Here is a 17,607-nt window from a genome sequence, read left to right on the forward strand (position 1 = left end):
CGCGGGGACACCCTGCCCGGGGGACGCTCCCCCAAAGCTGGGGGGGCTTGGGTACACGAGCGGCTGCATCCCGGCGGGGTGGGGGCTTTAGGATGGGAGAGGGGGGTCCCAATGTGACGGAAAGTGTGTGTGTCCCCCCCCTCCTCTCCTTTCCCACATCTGGCAAAGCTCCGGCATGGCCTCTCCTCTCCTCCTCCTCCTCCTCCTCCGGGCCGCCTTCCCAGCCCTGCACAGGGCCCCCCCCCCAGATAAAGGGGCCAAAGTGGAGCCGGGATAGGGGGGTGGTGCACCCAGGATAGTGGGGGGGACCCGGGATGGTGGGGGGCACCCAGCAAGGAGAGGGGTGCAGGATGCTCCAGGACACCCACACCGCAGTGTCACCCCACTCCGAGGCGCAATGTCACCCCCCCAAGCCAAACCACCCCCTCCAAAGCCAACCCCGCCCTCCGCCCCTCAAACCGCCCCCTCCTGGGCCGGGGGCCAAAGCGAAGGTCGCAGCAGGTAAATGATTGACCCCAGGGAGCAAAGGGCTGGCACAGGGATGGGGGGATCCCTGCAGCCTCCTGCTCCCACCCCAGTGGGAATTTCCCCTCCCAAAATACACTCCGGACCAAGGGTTGGGGTCCCCCCACACAGTCCCACCCAGGCAGGACCCGGCCTCACCCCCAGCACTGTCCCCCGTCCCTGCACACTTGGAAATTCAGTGTTATGGGGTGCTGGGGGTGGGCACAGCCAATCGCGGGGCTGCAGGACCCCCGGTGCAGCCCCAAGCAGGGACACGAGGACACCCCTGTCCTGGGGAGGACGTTACCACCAGTGCTGGAGTGTGGCCAGTGGCCCATGACCAACACCCATTTCTAATGCAGCTGCAAGAGGCTTTTTGCACAAAAAACCCCCGGGGGGCTGCCAGCATCACATCAGCACCAGTAGCCCCAGTTTTACTGGGCTGGGGTGCTCCCTGTGACCCCAGGATTTTGGGGAGAAGCCAAAGAACTGAGCGACTCGGGGCAGGGGACACACAGCCCAAACATCCCAGCTCATAAACCCTCCGAGCTCGTAAACCCCGGGCAGCACCAACACCCAGTCCAGGCTGATAGCAAAAGGGTCACAGTCCGTGACCCCCTGTCCCCAGCAGCCTCTTGGGGCAGGGACTGTCCAAACACAGCTCTGGCCCTGTCACCTCCCCCGGAAAACCAGTTCAGGGACATTCATGGAGCCCCAGGATGCTGTCAGGAGGCTGTACGCGCCTGCACTGCTGCAGGATTTGGGGAAAAAAAACCAACCCTGTGCTGACACCAACCTGCCCAGAATGGGATGTGGGGTCTTAAAACGGTGGGTGAGATCTGGGATGGCTCAGGTGGGGACAGAGCCATGGACAGGAGGAACAAAGGAAGGAGAAGAAAGAAGGAGAAGACGACGAAAGGAGAAGAAAGGAGGAGACGAAAGGAGAAGAAAGGAGGAGACGAAAGGAGAAGAAAGGAGGAGACGAAAGGAGAAGAAAGGAGGAGACGAAAGGAGAAGAAAGGAGGAGACGAAAGGAGAAGAAAGGAGGAGACGAAAGGAGAAGAAAGCAAGCAGGAGGAAGGAGAAGGGCAGGCAGGGACTCCTCTGCCACCCTCCCGTGCATTCTGGTTGCAGTGACCTGGGGAAGTCCCCATCCCCGTCCAGCCCCTGGCTCACACAATTTCCACCATAAATACACAAACAGAGAGCAGGAAGATAATTATTAATCTGTGTGCCAGAGCTGCAGCCTGGTGGGGAGCAAATCGCCCTCACACTGCACTCTTGGGGAGTGTGTTGGCAGACATGGGGCTGCAGGGGTGCACGCCACCCTCGTTAGTGCTAATTAATGCTTGAGGAGGATAAACCCGAGACTCCGCATCCATCAGGCTTACCCGACATCGGCACCAGCTCCTCCGCCACCTCCACGCGAGCACCACAGACACACCGTCCCTCTTGGACTACTTTATTTGGTAAAACTCTGAAAACCCCCGATCGCTGGAGCTTTCCCAGGACTCCCCTCCCTGAGGAGTGCGCTGTCCCGCTCAGCTCCGGCACCCCGATAAAATCCTCCCCGACTCCGTTCCCACAGGTCTCACCCCCAGAAAGATCCTCCTTCCATCGCCCTCCGCTTCCGAAAAAACACAACGAATCGAAAAGAATCAAAAAACGAAACCGAAAGCAAGGAGAAAAAAAAAAAAAAAAAGATACTGAAGACAACAGTGAAGAATGGATCCGAGGGCAGAGCTACTGGTGGGTGACTCCAGTAAAGCCCAGTTTAGGGGCAGCAGCTGAGTCTGCGGGATTTGGGAATCGACGCAGGCGATGCCGCGGTGCCTGAGCGACACCCCCAAAAATCCCCCGCCAGACCCTTTCCCCGCGTCCCCTCGGTCCCCGAGCTGTGGGTGGGGACAAGGTTCTCTTGCTCGAGGCGGGGGAAAGGATCCCCAAATCCTGCTAATGGATGCGGGTCAGCTCCTCCACGATCTTTATCAGGTCGTCCACGGTGGCTTCTCTCTTCATGCCGCTGCCGTCATCAATCTGCGAGGAGAAAAAGCATGGGCTGAAGAACATTTTTGAATTATCGCCCGGTGGGAAGGTGGGAGCTTAGGATTTACGGGTTTAGCGCAGCCTGGATGCCTGCATGGGGTCGTTTGGAAGGGTTTAAGCTCACGTCACCAGTCTCACCTGCAAATTTGCCACGACCTCCTGCATCTTGGGCCTGCTGATGTCCAGGAAGCTTTCGATCAGGTCACCGTCAATGAAGCCCGTCGCGGGTTCTGTCTTGCGTTCGGTGTGAAATGATCTCCAGGTGCTGCCGTCAAGGAGCCAAATCCACAGGGAGGAACGGCCAACGGGCGCACAGACAGCCTGATGGCACTGCCACAGGGTTTAAGCCATGTTTTAGGGCTGGTTTTAGCCAGATTCAACCTCAAACCCTGCGAGATAAACTCCTCTCTGCTGCAGGCACCTTCTCTTTGAGCGCAAAGCCCTGGGCACGCAGCAAACACGCTCCCACCAGAGACAAACCCCTGACACCCCACCCCACACCTGGCTCAGCCCAAATTCACGAGCCAAACCCCGGAACTGACTGGCCCAGGTTCTCGGCTGGACCACAGAAGGATATAAGGAGTGTTCGATCTTGCCCACGCTCTTGATGACTTTATTCAACCTGTTCTGCATGTCCAGCAGGAGGTTGTACCAGCTCTCTGACAGCGAGGTCACCAGCCCTGCAAAGGGGGAGAACACAGATGAAGGCGCTGGGCTCATCCCAGTAGCTTCCAGTAGGTTGCTGGGACTGGAGTTGAGCTTGGAGAGCTGGGATAAGGAATAACCAGAGCGTTTTCCTCTCCTGGAAGCAATTTGGGGACAAAAGGAGGTTTCTGAGGGGAGCACAGCACACGATGGGGAACACGGGGACATGAGGGAACCCCATCAGTGGGGACAGGGACCTGTCGCCCCCAACCCCAGCCCGGGGAACCCCCACCCTTACCGATCATGCCATTAACCGTGCCGAAGAGAACCGAGCCCTGGGTCGGTGTGGACGTCTCGCCCAGGTTCTGCATGACCAGGGAGCCGTGACAGAAAACGTTGACGAACTCTCCCAGGTGGGACAGTCCCACCTCCTGCAAGTGCTGACGCTCCTCATCGGTGGTGGCCGCGCTGAAACGCAAAGTGCCCAGTTCAGGATGTGCTGGAGGAACAGGAAAGCTCCCGCAGTTCCCCCCTCGCCGCTTTCAGAGCTGGGGACACTCCTCCCAAGCTCTCCATGAAGCGTGGAGGAGACCAGAAGGTCCCGTCACTGTGTCCCTCCCGTCACACGCTGCCACAACCACCCCGCAGCCAGCTCACCTGTCCTTCTGGCACACAAACAAATTGAAAGCGTTCTCTGCTCCTAAGAAGTTGTCGTCGTCCAGGATTTCCACGGCGCTCATCCAGTTTGGATTGAAGTCCCGGGCAATCTGGAAGGGGACAAGAGAAGTGGAAAAGCGCCCAGATGGATCTTCATCCCACCCCCAACGTCCAGGTGGGATCCGGTCTGTCCCTCTCTGCTCCAGACGAAGTGAAAAAGGCACCGAGGACCTTTGGGAGTTGGCCCTGACCCGAGTGGCACTTGGGACAATGCCAAGACGCTCCCTGGGCAAACGCAGCCCATGCCAAAGTCATGCCCAGAGCCACTCAAGCGATTTAAAGCGCACAGATTGTCTCGGTGCCTCCAGCTACACTGCGTTTGCTGACAGAGAGGCAGCGACAGCAGCACCAAGCCGTTCCAGCTGCCCAGATGGCAGCTCCCACCCTGGCAGGCAGCAACCACGCACCAGCACCCACTCTTCCCCAGGTTCCTGATTTATTGCCCGATTCCTGGAAGCTCGGGGATCTGTCCCTCCAGAAACCATGGGGATCTGTCTAAAAACACATCCAGGTGATGCTGCACAGCCCTACAGCCTGGTTTTCAAAGGTGGGGTGAGCCAGGCTCTGTCTTTTATCACCTTAAACACTGTTTTCCCTCCCCAGAGCCTCTTGCAAGAGGCCGCATGAGCTTCCAGCACGCCTTCGAGCAAGACTATTTAACAGCATCAATACCTCCTCAAAGTTTCCTTCCATGGGCTTGTAGGCCAGGAGGAGGACGGAGCGCATCAGGTCGCCCACAAGGATGAAGTCGCCCTTGGTCTTCAGGTAGAGCGCCATGATGTTGTTGTAATGGTTGCACTCCGTGCGCAGCTCCTTCTCCGCCGTCCACTCGTACAGGCGCACCTGAGGGGAGGGACAGAGCTCTGAGCCAGCCAAAATGCGCTCCCCCACAGAGATCAGGGACCTGGAGCAGCTTCCAGCTTGGAAACGCACCCAAAAAATAAATGAGGGTGTTGCGAGAGCCCTACCGTGCTGTTGATGCTGGCTAAGAGCTTCCCGTTGAACTCCACCATGGAGTACACAGCGCCCTTCACCTCCTTCTCGGCCAGACTCTGCAGCTTCCCTGGAATAAACCCGTTATCGCCCCGTTATTTGTCCTGCTCACCCAAAGGTATAAGCCCAGGGGGTTCAAAACAAAATCGCTCTCCCTAGAAATGTCTCAGAGGATATGTGGGCAGGTAACGCAGGAGTGACATAAATCATGGAAGGTCCTGAGATGGAAGAATCAAGGATCATCAAGTCCAACTCCTGTCCCTGCACAGGACAACCCCAAAATTCACACCATGTGTCTGAGGGTTTTGTCCAAATGTTTCTTGAACACTGTCAGGCTTGGGGCCGTGACACCTCCCTGGGGAGCCTGTTCCAGTGTCCAGCACCTCTGGGTGAAGAACCTTTTCCTCATGTCCAACTGACCCTCCCCTGGCCTTCCTGCCATTCCCTTGGGTCCTGTCATGACCAGAGGGGCAGACACACGCAAAGCAAATCCCAAAATCCCACTCTGGTGAGGGATTCTTGGGCATCTGTAGGAAATGGGACATGAGTTCTGTGAGGTCTGAGAAGCTCATCTCCGATTGTTGCCACATGAGAAGATCTTGTTCTTACCGTCAGAGTAGTGGAAGACGACGATGCGGCCCTGCTTGGGCTCTGCCTCCTCGGGATAGACCATGGCAGTGCCCACGATGAAATAGGTGTTGGGGTCCTTGCCAAGCTTGCAGGAGACCAGGCTGAGGGCATACTCATTCTGCAGAAACTGGTGAGCATGAAGCACTGTGCAGAGAGGGAGAAGGCAGAAAAACAGGGTCTTGAGACGTGGCCAAGATGCCTGCCTGGAGATCCCCTCTCCTGTTCCCCAACACCTTGTGCCATCAAAAAAAAACGCACTATGTCTTAAAACTATGTCCTATGGTGGATGCTCCTCTAGAAAAAATGCTTTGACTGAAGGAAACCTGCAAGATCATAGATGTTTGCAAGTCTGTGAATCATGGAGTCATAGAATTTTTTTAGTTGGAAAAGCCCCTCAAGATCATGGAGTCCAACCGCTCCCCCACCCCTGGCACTGCCCCATGTCCCTGAGAACCTCATCTCCATCTGTTCAACCCTCCAGGGATGGTGACTCCAGCACTGCCCTGGGCAGCCTGTTCCAATGCCCCACAGCCCTTTGGGGAAGAAATTGTTCCTAAATCCAACCTCAACCTCCCCTGGCGCAACTTGAGGCCGTTTCCTCTGGTCCTGGCGCTTGTTCCTGGGGAGCAGAGCCCGACCCCACCTGGCTCCAAGCTCCTTTCAGGCAGGTCAGAGATCAGAAGGTCTCCCCTCAGCTCCTGTTCTCCAGGCTGAACCCCCCAGGTCCCTCAGCCACTCCCATCACGCTTGTGTTCCAGCCCCTCACCAGCTCCGTTCCCTTCTCTCAACTTGCTCCAGCACCTCAAGGGATTTCTTGGCGTGAGGGGCCCAGAACTGACTCCAGGATTCGAGGTTTGGCCGCCCCAGTGCCCAGCACAGGGGGACAATCCCCACCCTGGTCCCAGTGCAGATCCCAAGTCTCAGCCACATGCTGACTGGCTCTTGCTGGAGGAGAACACTGGCCTAGGGTAGGGCTGGCGTTTGGGACCGGTACCTTCGAAGGTGTGCTGGTCTATGATGAGCAGGTTGTGCACCTCCACCTCCTCACCAAAGGACGTCTCGTGTGGCGCTGTGCTGCTGGAGAACAGCTTGCTGGTGCTCACACTGCTGGACAGGGCCTAGGACCCAGGAAAATGGAACAAAACAAAAATAAAAATACCAGTAACATCCCTGTGCTATCCACACATCCTCACGCTGCTCCACAAGGGCTGAGGCAACTGGGGAGTGGGAGAATGAACGGGAGAGGAGGTGGAACAAGGAGCTGCCTGGGCCTGAGTGAAGGGACTGCGCCAACAGAGGCGGGTGACATGCGTGGCAGGGGTGGCAAAGCATTAACAAGAGTTTATGAAGTCTTGTGCCTGGATCCCTGGGAGACAGAAACCACCTGAGACCCAACAGATGCCTGTACAGGAGGACCGATGGAGCAGCACCCAAAACTGAAGGTGATCTGACAGAACAGCGAGCAGCACAGAGCCCTTCTCACCCCCACAGAGAGATCTCACCACCCCGTCTCCTCCCAGGCTGCCAAAGGGAGAGTTTGCACCCAGAGAAAAGGAAAAATCCACATCACGGTTTGGCCTGAGGAATAGGAAACGGAGCAGCTGCCTCTCACCTGGGTGCTGGCGCTGGGCCTGAGCGCTGTGGTGCCCCCACTGGCATCCTGCACCTCGATACGGCTGGAGAGCACGCCGAAACACTGCGAGACCTCTTGGTAGCAGATTTTCCTGCGGAAAAAACAGCTATGTGAGTGGGAGAGCCAGGACAGGCCACCTCGAGGAGAGCACAGAGGCTCTGGAGACAAGAGACAGAGCTGGTCAATTCAGCCTGCGTGCTGAGCACACAGCAGGGACATTGACTGCAAAAATCCATCCTCAACCCTGTCCCACGCGTGGGCTCCTCAAACCAGGCTCTCTTCTCCTCAGCTCAGCTCACCTGGGTGATTCGTAGAGGGGAACCGTGCGGATATGCAGCTTCTGGATCTCATCAATGGTGCCGATTGTCAGGGTGCTGTTATTGGCCAACGCCAAGCTGTACAAGGGGGAGAAAAATTAAATCCATGAGCAATGATGCTTGTAAGGTGGGTGACACAGCAAGAACCTCCCTGTCCTCTACAAACTGCTGATCCTGGATCCCTTTGCTTGAGGCGCTGGAGCGAGTTGAGAGAAGGGAATGGAGCTGGGGAAGGGGCTGGAGCACAAGTGTGATGGGAGTGGCTGAGGGAGCTGGGGGTTCAGCTGGAGAACAGGAGCTGAGGGGAGACAGGGACACAAAGAAACGGCCTCAAGTTGCACCAGGGGAGGTTGAGGTTGGATCTTGGAAACAATTTCTTCCCCAAAGGGCTGTGGGGCATTGGAACAGGCTGCCCAGGGCAGTGCTGGAGTCACCATCCCTGGAGGGGTTGGACAGACAGAGAGAGGTTCTCAGGGACACGGGGCAGTGCCAGGGGTGGGGGAACGGTTGGACTCGATGATCTTGAAGGTCTTTTCCAACTAAAATGTTTCTGTGATTCTATGATTCTATGATCCCAGGACCCCCTTTGTGGAATCCAAACCTCTCCCACCCCATGTCACGCACGGTGAGGCGCAGGCTGACCTGTCAGGATACCCATCGGAGTTGAGGGGACACATGTAGTTCACTTCCTTCAGGTTGACGTTGGAGAAGACCAACTTGTGGTTGCTGCTGTAGATGACGGTGGGCCGGTCAGAACAGGCGAAGACGTTGGTGGTGGAGAGAGAGCGGAACGTCCTCAGGACGGTGGGCTGGGTCCCAAGGGTCACCTTCTTTCGGTCACTCAGCAAACCTGCAGAAAAGGAGCGTCGTTGTTGGGAGGTGCCGCAATGGAGCTCGGAAGAGCAGGATGGCCGAGTGCAATGTGGCTGCAAGACCTTGGGAAGGAATGAGGGTGGGGAAATCATCCCGCGGTCAGCAAAGGAGCCCACTGGAGAAATCCAGCAACTCCCAGTGCCCACGGCCAGTCCCATGAACCCGTCACAGCGAAAAAGCCAAGAAAAAGAGCGGTATCTCCAGAAGGATGAAAGAAAATACATCAAGCGAGTAAGAGGGCAGGAGATCAGCCAGGGCAGTCACCTGTCTCAAGGCTGAGGCCGAAGTAGAAGAGAGCTCCGTCCCCCAAGGCGCACAGGAGGTAGTGGCTGCTCTCAAAGGTTGTCATCAGGATGGAGCGAGGGATAATTTCTGCAGGAAGGAGAAGAGAAGGTTGAAGTCCCTCACGACACAGGTCAGGGACCGCTGCCGCCCCTCCCCGGGATATCCCTACCTCCTCCCAGCATCTCTTTGTGCAGCAGCTCAAACGAAGGCAGCTTGAGGATGCGGGCGGAGATGTCGGTCCAGAGCCCGATGGCACAGAGCGGGGACATGCCGTTAGTGTCCCCCAGAGGGGTGATGTCCAGGCAGGCCACTTCGTGCTCCATTTCCGTGCAGCTGGCAGGGAGGAGGAAGCAGACAGAGGTGTCAGTCTTGAGCACAAAGATAAACAGCCAAATCTGAAAGCCCTCGGGTCAGGATGAATGATGTGCACCCACCTGATCTGCCGGAGCTCTTGGGGCCGGATCTCCAGGTAGTAGAGGGCTCGTCCCACAGCCACCACCACCTGGCTGCTATTACAGGAGGCGACACTGATGTTCTTGCCGTTGGGCTCTTTCCACTCACTCACCAGGGCTTTGGGTTCTTGGCTAACGAGTCTGACAGAGGCAGAGGTGATCTGGGGAGAGAGAAGACCCCTTTGTTCAGAGCCAGAATGACACATTACTCCCAACATTGGCCCAGGAAAGCACTGCAAACCCTCCTCCAGATAAACAGCGCAGATCTAGGCCAGCGCCACAATCAATAAGGGCTGTAGGGTCACCACAAGAAGACATATCTGCATTTCCCTAGAATTTGCATTACCTGGATCAATTGCTGATGCGCCACATTGCCGCAGAAGAAAGTCTGCTGGTCATCCACGAACCCTGTGAGCTCCGTCTCTTCCACCTCCTCTCCGTTTAACATCAGAACCCTGAAAAGGAAAGGCAGCTCCTGTTATATCACGCTCCAACATGTGGCCGAGAGCCTGGCTCAGCGTTAAGCCCACCTTACCTGGTCTGGCCGACGAAGGACAGCACCAGCATGTTGTCCGTCTCACGGTGAGCGTCTGACCTCAGGGGCCACAAACCTGTGACAAAGAGCGGCCACGTTTGCTCACACTGAACATTCCAAAAGCCGGTGGGTGGTGGCAAGTCCCCTGTCACACACCCCGACCTCACACAACGTGTCCCCAGCTGGGCCCTCTTGGGCTGTGGGTTGTTTTTGACAGCACAGAACAGCTCACACACCTTTAATTCCCGGCAGGTCGATGCTGGCGTGTTCGTGAATCCCAATGCCATTCCGGATGATCCGCAGGGAACCCTCTTTAAATGCGCCCGAGCATGTGACCAGCTGGAGGAAAAGCAGATGATCTTTACCAGCCATTGCTGGGAGGGTTCCCCACTCCTCCTTGCAGTGATGCGCTCTCAAAAGAAGTTTTTCGCAGCTGATCCTTCCCCGCTGTGCAAAGGCAACCATAGCCTCCCTGCTCACACCACTCTTCAGCGCAAAACCTCAAAACCATCCCTGCACCTGGATGAGACTTTGAGATTCTCCTTTTCCTCGCACGGACAACCCACACGCACATCTGGCTGTTCCAAACATCCCCAGTGCTGAGAAAAAAGCAGAATCTATGTTACCTGCCCTTGGCCTTGTCTTTCCAGGTCTACCACACACATGTCGACGATGGGCCCGAGGTTGGTGAAGGTCTCCATGGCCACCACGTAGGAGCCTTGCTCGTTGCTGTCCACGTTGAGCTGCGAATAAACGCAATCGTTGGCTTTCAACAAGCAAAACCGAACAAGTGGAAAGGGCGTAGGGCAGAAAGAAAGGGAAATGTACCCACATACGCCTCTCGAGGCCATGGTGAAAATAAATATGTACAAAACTCTGTCTGGACACACAACTAAGGCAGAAGACGGTTGTCACGTACCTTCACAAGCTGTGAATCCCCAAGGCGAGAGCCGACAAACACAACTCCGTTGTCCAGGTAGGTCAAGCACTCTGCGATGGATGTCTGAGGATTGAGGAGATGCAGATGAAGCACCATGGGCACGACAAGGACCCGGTGGCGCCCTGCACGCACCACAGCTCAGCTGCAGCCCGGCGGGAAGGCACACGAGGGGAATTTCATCCCTTTACAAAACCCACAGAGACTCCAAGCGTCTCCCAGGGACAGCACACAAGCTCCAGGCAAAACTCCAGGCACATGGTGCAAACTTTCAAACACCCAGATAAAGAATTTCCCAGCGACCGAGAGTTCAGAGATGTGACAACGTGACACATCCCTCCACCCCGCGCTCCGAAAGCGTCACCGTTCCTGCCACCCGGGAGAAGTGACAGGGACGCGTCCCACCTCGCCGAGCAGCTCCACGCGCAGGTCCTTCAAGGTGACGGTGCCGTCCATCTGCTCCTCCTTCTCCAGCAGCAGCATGAAGAGCCGCCCTTCCATGTCCCCCAGCAGGTAACGTGACCCGTTGGGATCCACGCGGTTGTGGCACACGATCGTGCTTTGCTGCACAGAGAGGAGGAGGGCATTTTTATTAGGAATCTGTTGAAATCGCCCTGAAAGTGCAAGGACCACCTGTGTGCACACCAGAAGGGAACAACCACATCCCAGACTGCTTCAATAAACTGTATCGGTGAACACAACCAGAATCTGGGGTCAAACATTCTCATTTTGGTCACTAGGAACTGCCTCATGCCCCTAAATTAAATTCCACACCATTAGCATGTTCACAGCCCGTTAAAGACGCCATCAGAAAGCCTGTTTTCCCAATGCTGGGCTTTCCACAGGTGCAGGGATGTTATTTGGGAGCTGCATCTCCAGCCCCAAGCCCTGCAGACGTTTTGCTCTGTGTAGTAGATGCTGCTGGGCCTCCTGTCAACATATTTGCTTTAAAAATTCTGATTTTCGCAGATCTTCATTCCCGGCCTCAAGTACAGACGTGCCTGTGCTCTGCTCACAGGTCAAGGCTCAGATCCGTATGTCAGCTCCGCCTGCTCCAAAATAAGACTTTCCATCACAGAGCACCACCATTCACAACAATATTTGTGTTTCTTTACCAAAGATTTATAGCTCTTTTCTAATCTGGCATTATTTCCAACTTTAAAGGACCTTCTGATCCCAACTCAAGCCTCTGTCAGCCCCGAGCAGCACCTCGGCCGCACCATCTGTGCTTCCTGCGGCGTTTAAACGTGGGCACCATCCCGCTCCTTTGACAGAAACCACAAGCTCAGCTTCTGTCACAAACTCTCCGAGTCTTTTTTTTGCTTTTGAACAAGTGTCCCAGTCATACACCGGTGGACTCAAGTCTGCTGCTTGAAATAAAACCAGGCTTTGGCCTGGCCGCATGCCCAAGCTGTGTGCTGCCTCCTATTTAATCCCATTTTCTGGGGCCCAAACGAGATTTTTGCGTTACTGCGGCATTTCCGAGCGCTCCATGGAGAGCAGAGCCATGCGCTGTGGCGCAAACACACGTACAAGGATCACACATGTCCCTCAGTCCCCAAAAAACACAGACCAGGCATCATACTTGCCAAATCTCTGTGAGTTTTGGGAGTAAGTGCCCTTACTAGGCTGCACCTGGAGACACGAGTGGTTTAAATTAATGGAGAAATTCCACAGGATGCATTTTTAGAACTTATCAGTCACTCACCTTGATGATGGGTGGAGCTATAGCAAGATATTTATCTCCGTTGTGATAGGTGATGGACTCCTGCCCGATGATGATCGCACCTCCAAAAGGCTCTGGCACTGCACAGGGGTGAAGACAAATATTTAATTTTTCAGAGAACCTGTGCAGCACAACGGGAAGGAAGATGTTTTACAAAAGACCAACCTGCGATGACCATGGAGGCTTCGGCCTCTACGTTCTCCTGTTTCCAAGGCCCTTTGTTAAATTCCTTCTCGCGCAGGGACACCTCGTACGTCTTGACGTGTCGACCCTGAGGGTCCTGAAAGAGAAGCCACAGACGGTGACGTGCACTAACGATGTCTCATCTCCTGCAGAAACACCAGTGAGCTGCCGCTGTTCCTCACCCTGCCCACCCCTCTTCAGCCTTCCCCAAACCGCGCAACGGGGCTCAACATCCACCATAACACTCTCCCCAGCTTGATCCGTATCTTGAACAACCTTTGAAGAAACCCCCGCGCCAAAAAAGACTGAAAAGTATTTTTGAAGAAATCTCTGTGCCAAAAAAAAGGCTGAGAAGTATTTTTTTGCATTTTTAGACAAGCGATTTTCTGGGATTCAGATTCATCCGACGCACGGCTCGATAAATCTGGGCACGAGCAACACCAGGCGACATCACCACCACCTCCAGCTCAAGTTCAGGAATTGGGGTGTCAGAGCAGCTGAGCTCCCGTCTCCACGCTCCTCTCGCCTTCCAGCCCTTTTACGTCTCAAAAGCTGAGATGAGGCTCTAAATCACAGCGAGCCGGGTTTTCTTAGTCACTACTTCAAAAGAGCTGTTCAACTTTTTATTTATTATGCCTCGCCGCTTTCCAGATCTGAGGAAAAGAGGGGTTTTTCACACCTCCTGGCTCACCCCTCGCAGCGTCTGCCGCTTGGCAAACAAACCTCCTCCCCGGCAGAGCTCTGGAGCCTGAAATTCTGGCAAACCCAGCGGTGCAGCCGTGAGGGAAGCAAGGAGCTGAGAGAGAAGGGGAAGGCAGGAGGAGAAATAGCTCCGTGGGGAGGAGAAAGTTGAAATTAAAATGGCAGCAGAGTCATTAATGAAACTTCGGACATTTCTGGGCCTTTTTACTCCACACCACAGCAGCTTTCAAGAATTTTTTTTTTTGTTTTTATGCGCTTCTCCTTTTTGTGGTGTCTTCCTCTGGTTTCAGAACTACACCAAAACTATCTCAGATGCTGCTATTCAATTCAGTCCAAATCGTGTGATAATGACTAATAAATTGAAAAGCAATCAAAGCAGCAGCTTGGAAACGTTCCCCTCTCCACACACACCCAGGGACCAAAACAAAGTGAGAGTTTTATGTAAAGCCTAATGAGTCAGAGCTTAGATCTCGCTCCTGCTACAACGATAAAGTTCATGTCGAGTGTTAGACACGGAGCAAGCTGTTAATTTACTCTTTATTTGTATAATATATGTTTATAGTCAATGAACTCTTAACAGATTCGCTCTGATTTAATCTGTAAAGATGTCAGATGTCAAGATAAGACCTTTTTTTATTACGCTCTTGAGCACTGAGTGGAAACCGCTGTGCTCCCATCCACACCCTGACACCGAATTGAAGAATTTGTCCAAATTACCATCCCTCTCTGCCTCAGTTTCCCCAGTACGTAACAGCAACGGCACTAAGCAAACTCAAGGGTACACTCAGCAGTGAATTTGATATAGAGAGGGAATAATCAAGTTGCTGCACCTGTGTGGTTTGTAGCAGCAAATTTACACTGTGAGAGGTACAAACTACATTAAAACTGAACTAAATTCACACCAGAGCCTGCGCCGCCATCCCACAAACTCCCGGCTCAGCCCAGGCTGGGCCCGGCTTTGACAAAGCAAAGATAATCCCTCGCTCAGCCAGCACAGCAAAGGCTCTTCGGTTCAAAACAAGCGTTCAGAGAAACACTGTCTCTGGGACAGAGCACCTGGGCTATCGGAGAGGTTACGGCCCCGCTTCACGCTCCTGAGGGGCCTCCCAAATCCCAAATAAAGATATATTGCTTTTTTTTTTTTTTTAAGAGGAAGGCTCAAATCTCAGAGCAATGCCTGGCTCCAGCTCTAATCCACCTGCTCAGCGCTCGCTGGAGAGATCCACGCTCTCCTCCTGGGCATTCCACAGGGGAATGGTCCCATCCAAAGCATCGGCTGCCCAGCTCTCCAGTGGGAAAGCATCGCTCCCCTCTCCCGGAAACGGATAAAAAAGTAGCACTAACGAAAACAGACTTTCCTCAGCCGCACAACGAGCCTGCAGGAGCCAGAACCGTCTCTCACTCGGCCCAAATCACTTTTTTCCATTGGTTCCAACACGCTGCTGCTGCTCCAAGGCCTTTGGAAAACCTTTAGAGACCTTGGCTGGTGCCTCAGAACAAGGTACCTGGTAGACAAAGCAGATGGTGGGAGCCTGACAGCCGTAGAGGAACTTGACATCGATGACTTGGAGCTCTTCCAGGCGGATGTTAAAAGCTTTTAACTCCTTGTTCTCCCGGTCCAGGGGAATGACCTTGAAGAGGCCGTCATAGAGCCGCAGGCCGATCATCCGGCACTCGGGGTCGATGATGCCGATGATGCCGGTCTCCGAGGGACGACCGATGCGATCCTGAGCGAGACATCGGCGGAGAGGGGACAGAGAAAGGGCAAAGAGCATCAGAAAAACATTTGAGAATAGGACGTGTGAGTTACCGCCCCCCAGGTGAGGAAGGACTCTCTCCCAGCAGGTTTAAAATACCGCCTGGCAAGGAAACGGCGATTTGGGCACCTCAGCAGCAGCTCTTCCACCCGACAGGCAGGCAGAGCTCCCACAGTGCACAATTCCTCCCTCCTGGCAACCCTGGAACGGGTTTTCTCATCCCAACTTTCTGCTGAATGACTTCAGAGAAGCCACATCGCCATCTCCGCTTTCTATCGCAGATGGAGAGCGATGTTCTCCCGCTGCTGTGAAGCGCTTTGAGCCCCACGACCAAAAATCACCCTCTGGAAATCCAGCGCCGTTATCGGCCCCCACAGACAGGGTCTGATATCAGCATCTGCCACATGTCACAGGGCAGAACTGTGGCACGGAAAGATTAAGCCCTTTTCCCCCAAAAACATTAACATGTTACAGGACTTGCCCACCTACATCTCCTGCCTGTAACCCCCTGCTCAGCCCCACCAACACTCCCCTGGTGGAAGTTCAGCGCCTGGAAACAGACGGAAGATGTTTTGGGTGGAAATCATTTGGCTAATGACTGATTTAATCCAAAGAGACATGTGAATTTCTGACCTGCTCACAAGGAGCGATTTTAATCCACATAAAACAAAACAATAGAGGATATCTATCGCTATTAACAACATTGTACAGCCATGATGGTAACTTCAGAAGTTATTTTTCTGGTGTAAAGACCAGATGCGAAATATTGCAGGAGTCATTTCCCAGGAAAAATCCTACCTTGCAATGAGTTTTGAGGTTTAATTCTTTTTACGGCAGGAATATCTCAAATTAACCTTATTATTCTGCAAACTACCCTGAGAACAGAGTTGTAGCCGTGTCCCCAGTCCCTGAGCCTGGGACTGACTCCACGCAAAAAAACCACTCTGGAAATACCAGTGGCAGCAGGCGAACCACACCGGAGTCAGCGGAGGGCAAATAATCACAAATAACGAGGCAGAAACCCCCCACCCTCCTCACCGGGAAGGTAAAACCACTCTCGAGGATGGGAACTGGCCCCTTGGCGGTGCTGTGGCTTCACTCACCTGCACGTTGCCGTGGGCGCGGGTGATGATGTCGATGCTGTCGCCGTTCTGCTTGTACTCCAGGATGCAGGCGTTGTACTTGGCCGTCAGGATGAACAACAAATCCTTGCTCTCCCCCTGCCAAAGCAAAGCGGTGCCATGAAGTCTGGGAGGGTGACAGAGCCAGCAGCAGCCTCCGCACACCCATACCCCCGCTCCCTGGCTGCGCGGGGCCCCCCTGCCCCGTAGAGAACCCACCTTGGGGCGGAAAAGCTCCATGACGGCGATCTTGCCGTACATCCCCACCTCCTTGACGGGCCGCAGCCCCTCCGCCGTCACCACATAGATCTCCAGGCGCGTGTTCTTGGCGATCAGCAGGTTCAGATCCTCCGCCGAGGTGAAGTGGCCTGGAAAACGGAGAGGAGAAATTGCCGTTGAGTCGTACGAAGAGATGAGGGGGCACCTTGGGGTGCTGTCGCCATAAAACATGCTGGAGTCTCCTGATTTTGGGGGGTCTGGCCTGCACCTCCACAGCCACAGACTCAGCACCAGCACCCCCTCGGTTGTTGCACCCCAAAACTCCAGCATCTTCCTCCCACAACACCCAGCCCCCTCGGCAACTGCCTTCCTCGAGCTCCGACTTCTCATCCTTCCCCACAGAATCTCATTCCCGGGGGTCTTTTCCCCCACACTCCCTCCTTGCAACGCCCCAAAACACCTCACAACAGGACACAGAGACAGATGTCACCAAACCAACCCCCTGCTGCTCTCTAAGTCCCCCAGGAACCCCTCTTCACCCCCACACCCCAAAACCCCACTCAGCTCTCAGAAACCTCAAGCCTGGCCCAGAGAAACCCCCCTGCACCCCCAGCCCCCCAGGAACCTCAGCGCAACCCCAGTGCCCCACATCACCCCCATGAACCTCAACATGCCCCCCAAAGTAACTCAAGATGCCCCCAGCTCCCTCAACGCCCCACAGCATCCCCCAAAAACCTTAAAGCCCCCCGAGCTGCCCCTTAACACGCCCACAAACCTCAGGGCACCCCCAGAGCCCTCAGTGCTCCCCGCAGCCTCCACCGCATCTCAGCATTCCCCAAAATACCACAGTGCACTCACAGCCTGACCCCAATGGACTCAGTGAACCCCCCGGCTCCCCCCAGTGCCCCAGCCGCCCCCTCAGTGCCCCCAAATCACCCCAGTGGCCCCAAACTCCCCCAGTGCCCCACAACTCCGCGATGGGCCTCAGTGCCCCGCTGACCCCCAGGCACTTCAATGTCCCTCCGGTGCCCCCCAAGGACCTCTTCATCCCTCCCCCAAACCCCCGGTGTCCCTCAGCCCCCATCACCCTCACTCCCGCTCAGGCCTCGCCGCCACCGTTAGGCCCCGGGATCCCGGCGCCGCCCCCCCGCCGGTACCGGTGACACAGCCGTTCACGGCCGTCGGCTTCTGTGCCGTCACCACGTAGTTGTAGGACATGGCGGTGGCGGGCGGGGGCCGGTAAAGCGGAACAGAACCGGGACAGGGCCCGGGCAGGACAGGGCGCGCAGCGGGACCGCGGCCTCTCCGCCGCCGCCCCCGCCCCTTCCGCCC

The 17,607-nt window shown here is 55.3% G+C and overlaps 1 protein-coding gene across 1 annotated transcript; it reads right to left on the reverse strand.

The window, feature by feature from the left end:
• Positions 1-1,956: 1,956 nt before the first annotated feature.
• On the reverse strand, positions 1,957-17,602 carry DDB1 (damage specific DNA binding protein 1). The gene is made up of 27 exons (XM_065636217.1): positions 17,433-17,602; positions 16,276-16,424; positions 16,039-16,155; positions 14,684-14,905; positions 12,459-12,573; positions 12,276-12,373; positions 10,973-11,131; positions 10,550-10,633; positions 10,257-10,373; positions 9,867-9,969; positions 9,631-9,706; positions 9,442-9,550; positions 9,078-9,256; positions 8,813-8,976; positions 8,623-8,730; positions 8,128-8,335; positions 7,468-7,563; positions 7,148-7,259; positions 6,530-6,653; positions 5,515-5,679; positions 4,881-4,975; positions 4,585-4,755; positions 3,853-3,962; positions 3,494-3,663; positions 3,128-3,230; positions 2,689-2,812; positions 1,957-2,541 (listed from the first exon to the last, which is right to left on the reverse strand). The coding sequence occupies exons 1-27, from the start codon at positions 17,491-17,493 to the stop codon at positions 2,458-2,460; spliced, it is 3,423 nt and encodes a 1,140-aa protein (XP_065492289.1). The 5' UTR covers positions 17,494-17,602; the 3' UTR covers positions 1,957-2,457.
• Between the last annotated feature and the right edge of the window lie 5 nt (positions 17,603-17,607).

Source organism: Caloenas nicobarica, chromosome 5 (assembly GCF_036013445.1).
Source record: "Caloenas nicobarica isolate bCalNic1 chromosome 5, bCalNic1.hap1, whole genome shotgun sequence".
Classification (NCBI taxonomy): Eukaryota; Metazoa; Chordata; class Aves; order Columbiformes; family Columbidae; genus Caloenas; species Caloenas nicobarica.

Bases quoted from the DNA above. Each gene is read 5' to 3' on its own strand.
- DDB1 (XM_065636217.1), bottom strand. From the start codon at position 17,493: ATGTCCTACAACTACGTGGTGACGGCACAGAAGCCGACGGCCGTGAAC. The intron at 8,977-9,077 runs GTGGGTGCACAT...CCTCCCTGCCAG, and splicing joins CAAGAGCTCCGGCAGATCAG to CTGCACGGAAATGGAGCACG. The intron at 8,731-8,812 runs GTAGGGATATCC...TCCTTCCTGCAG, and splicing joins CAAAGAGATGCTGGGAGGAG to AAATTATCCCTCGCTCCATC.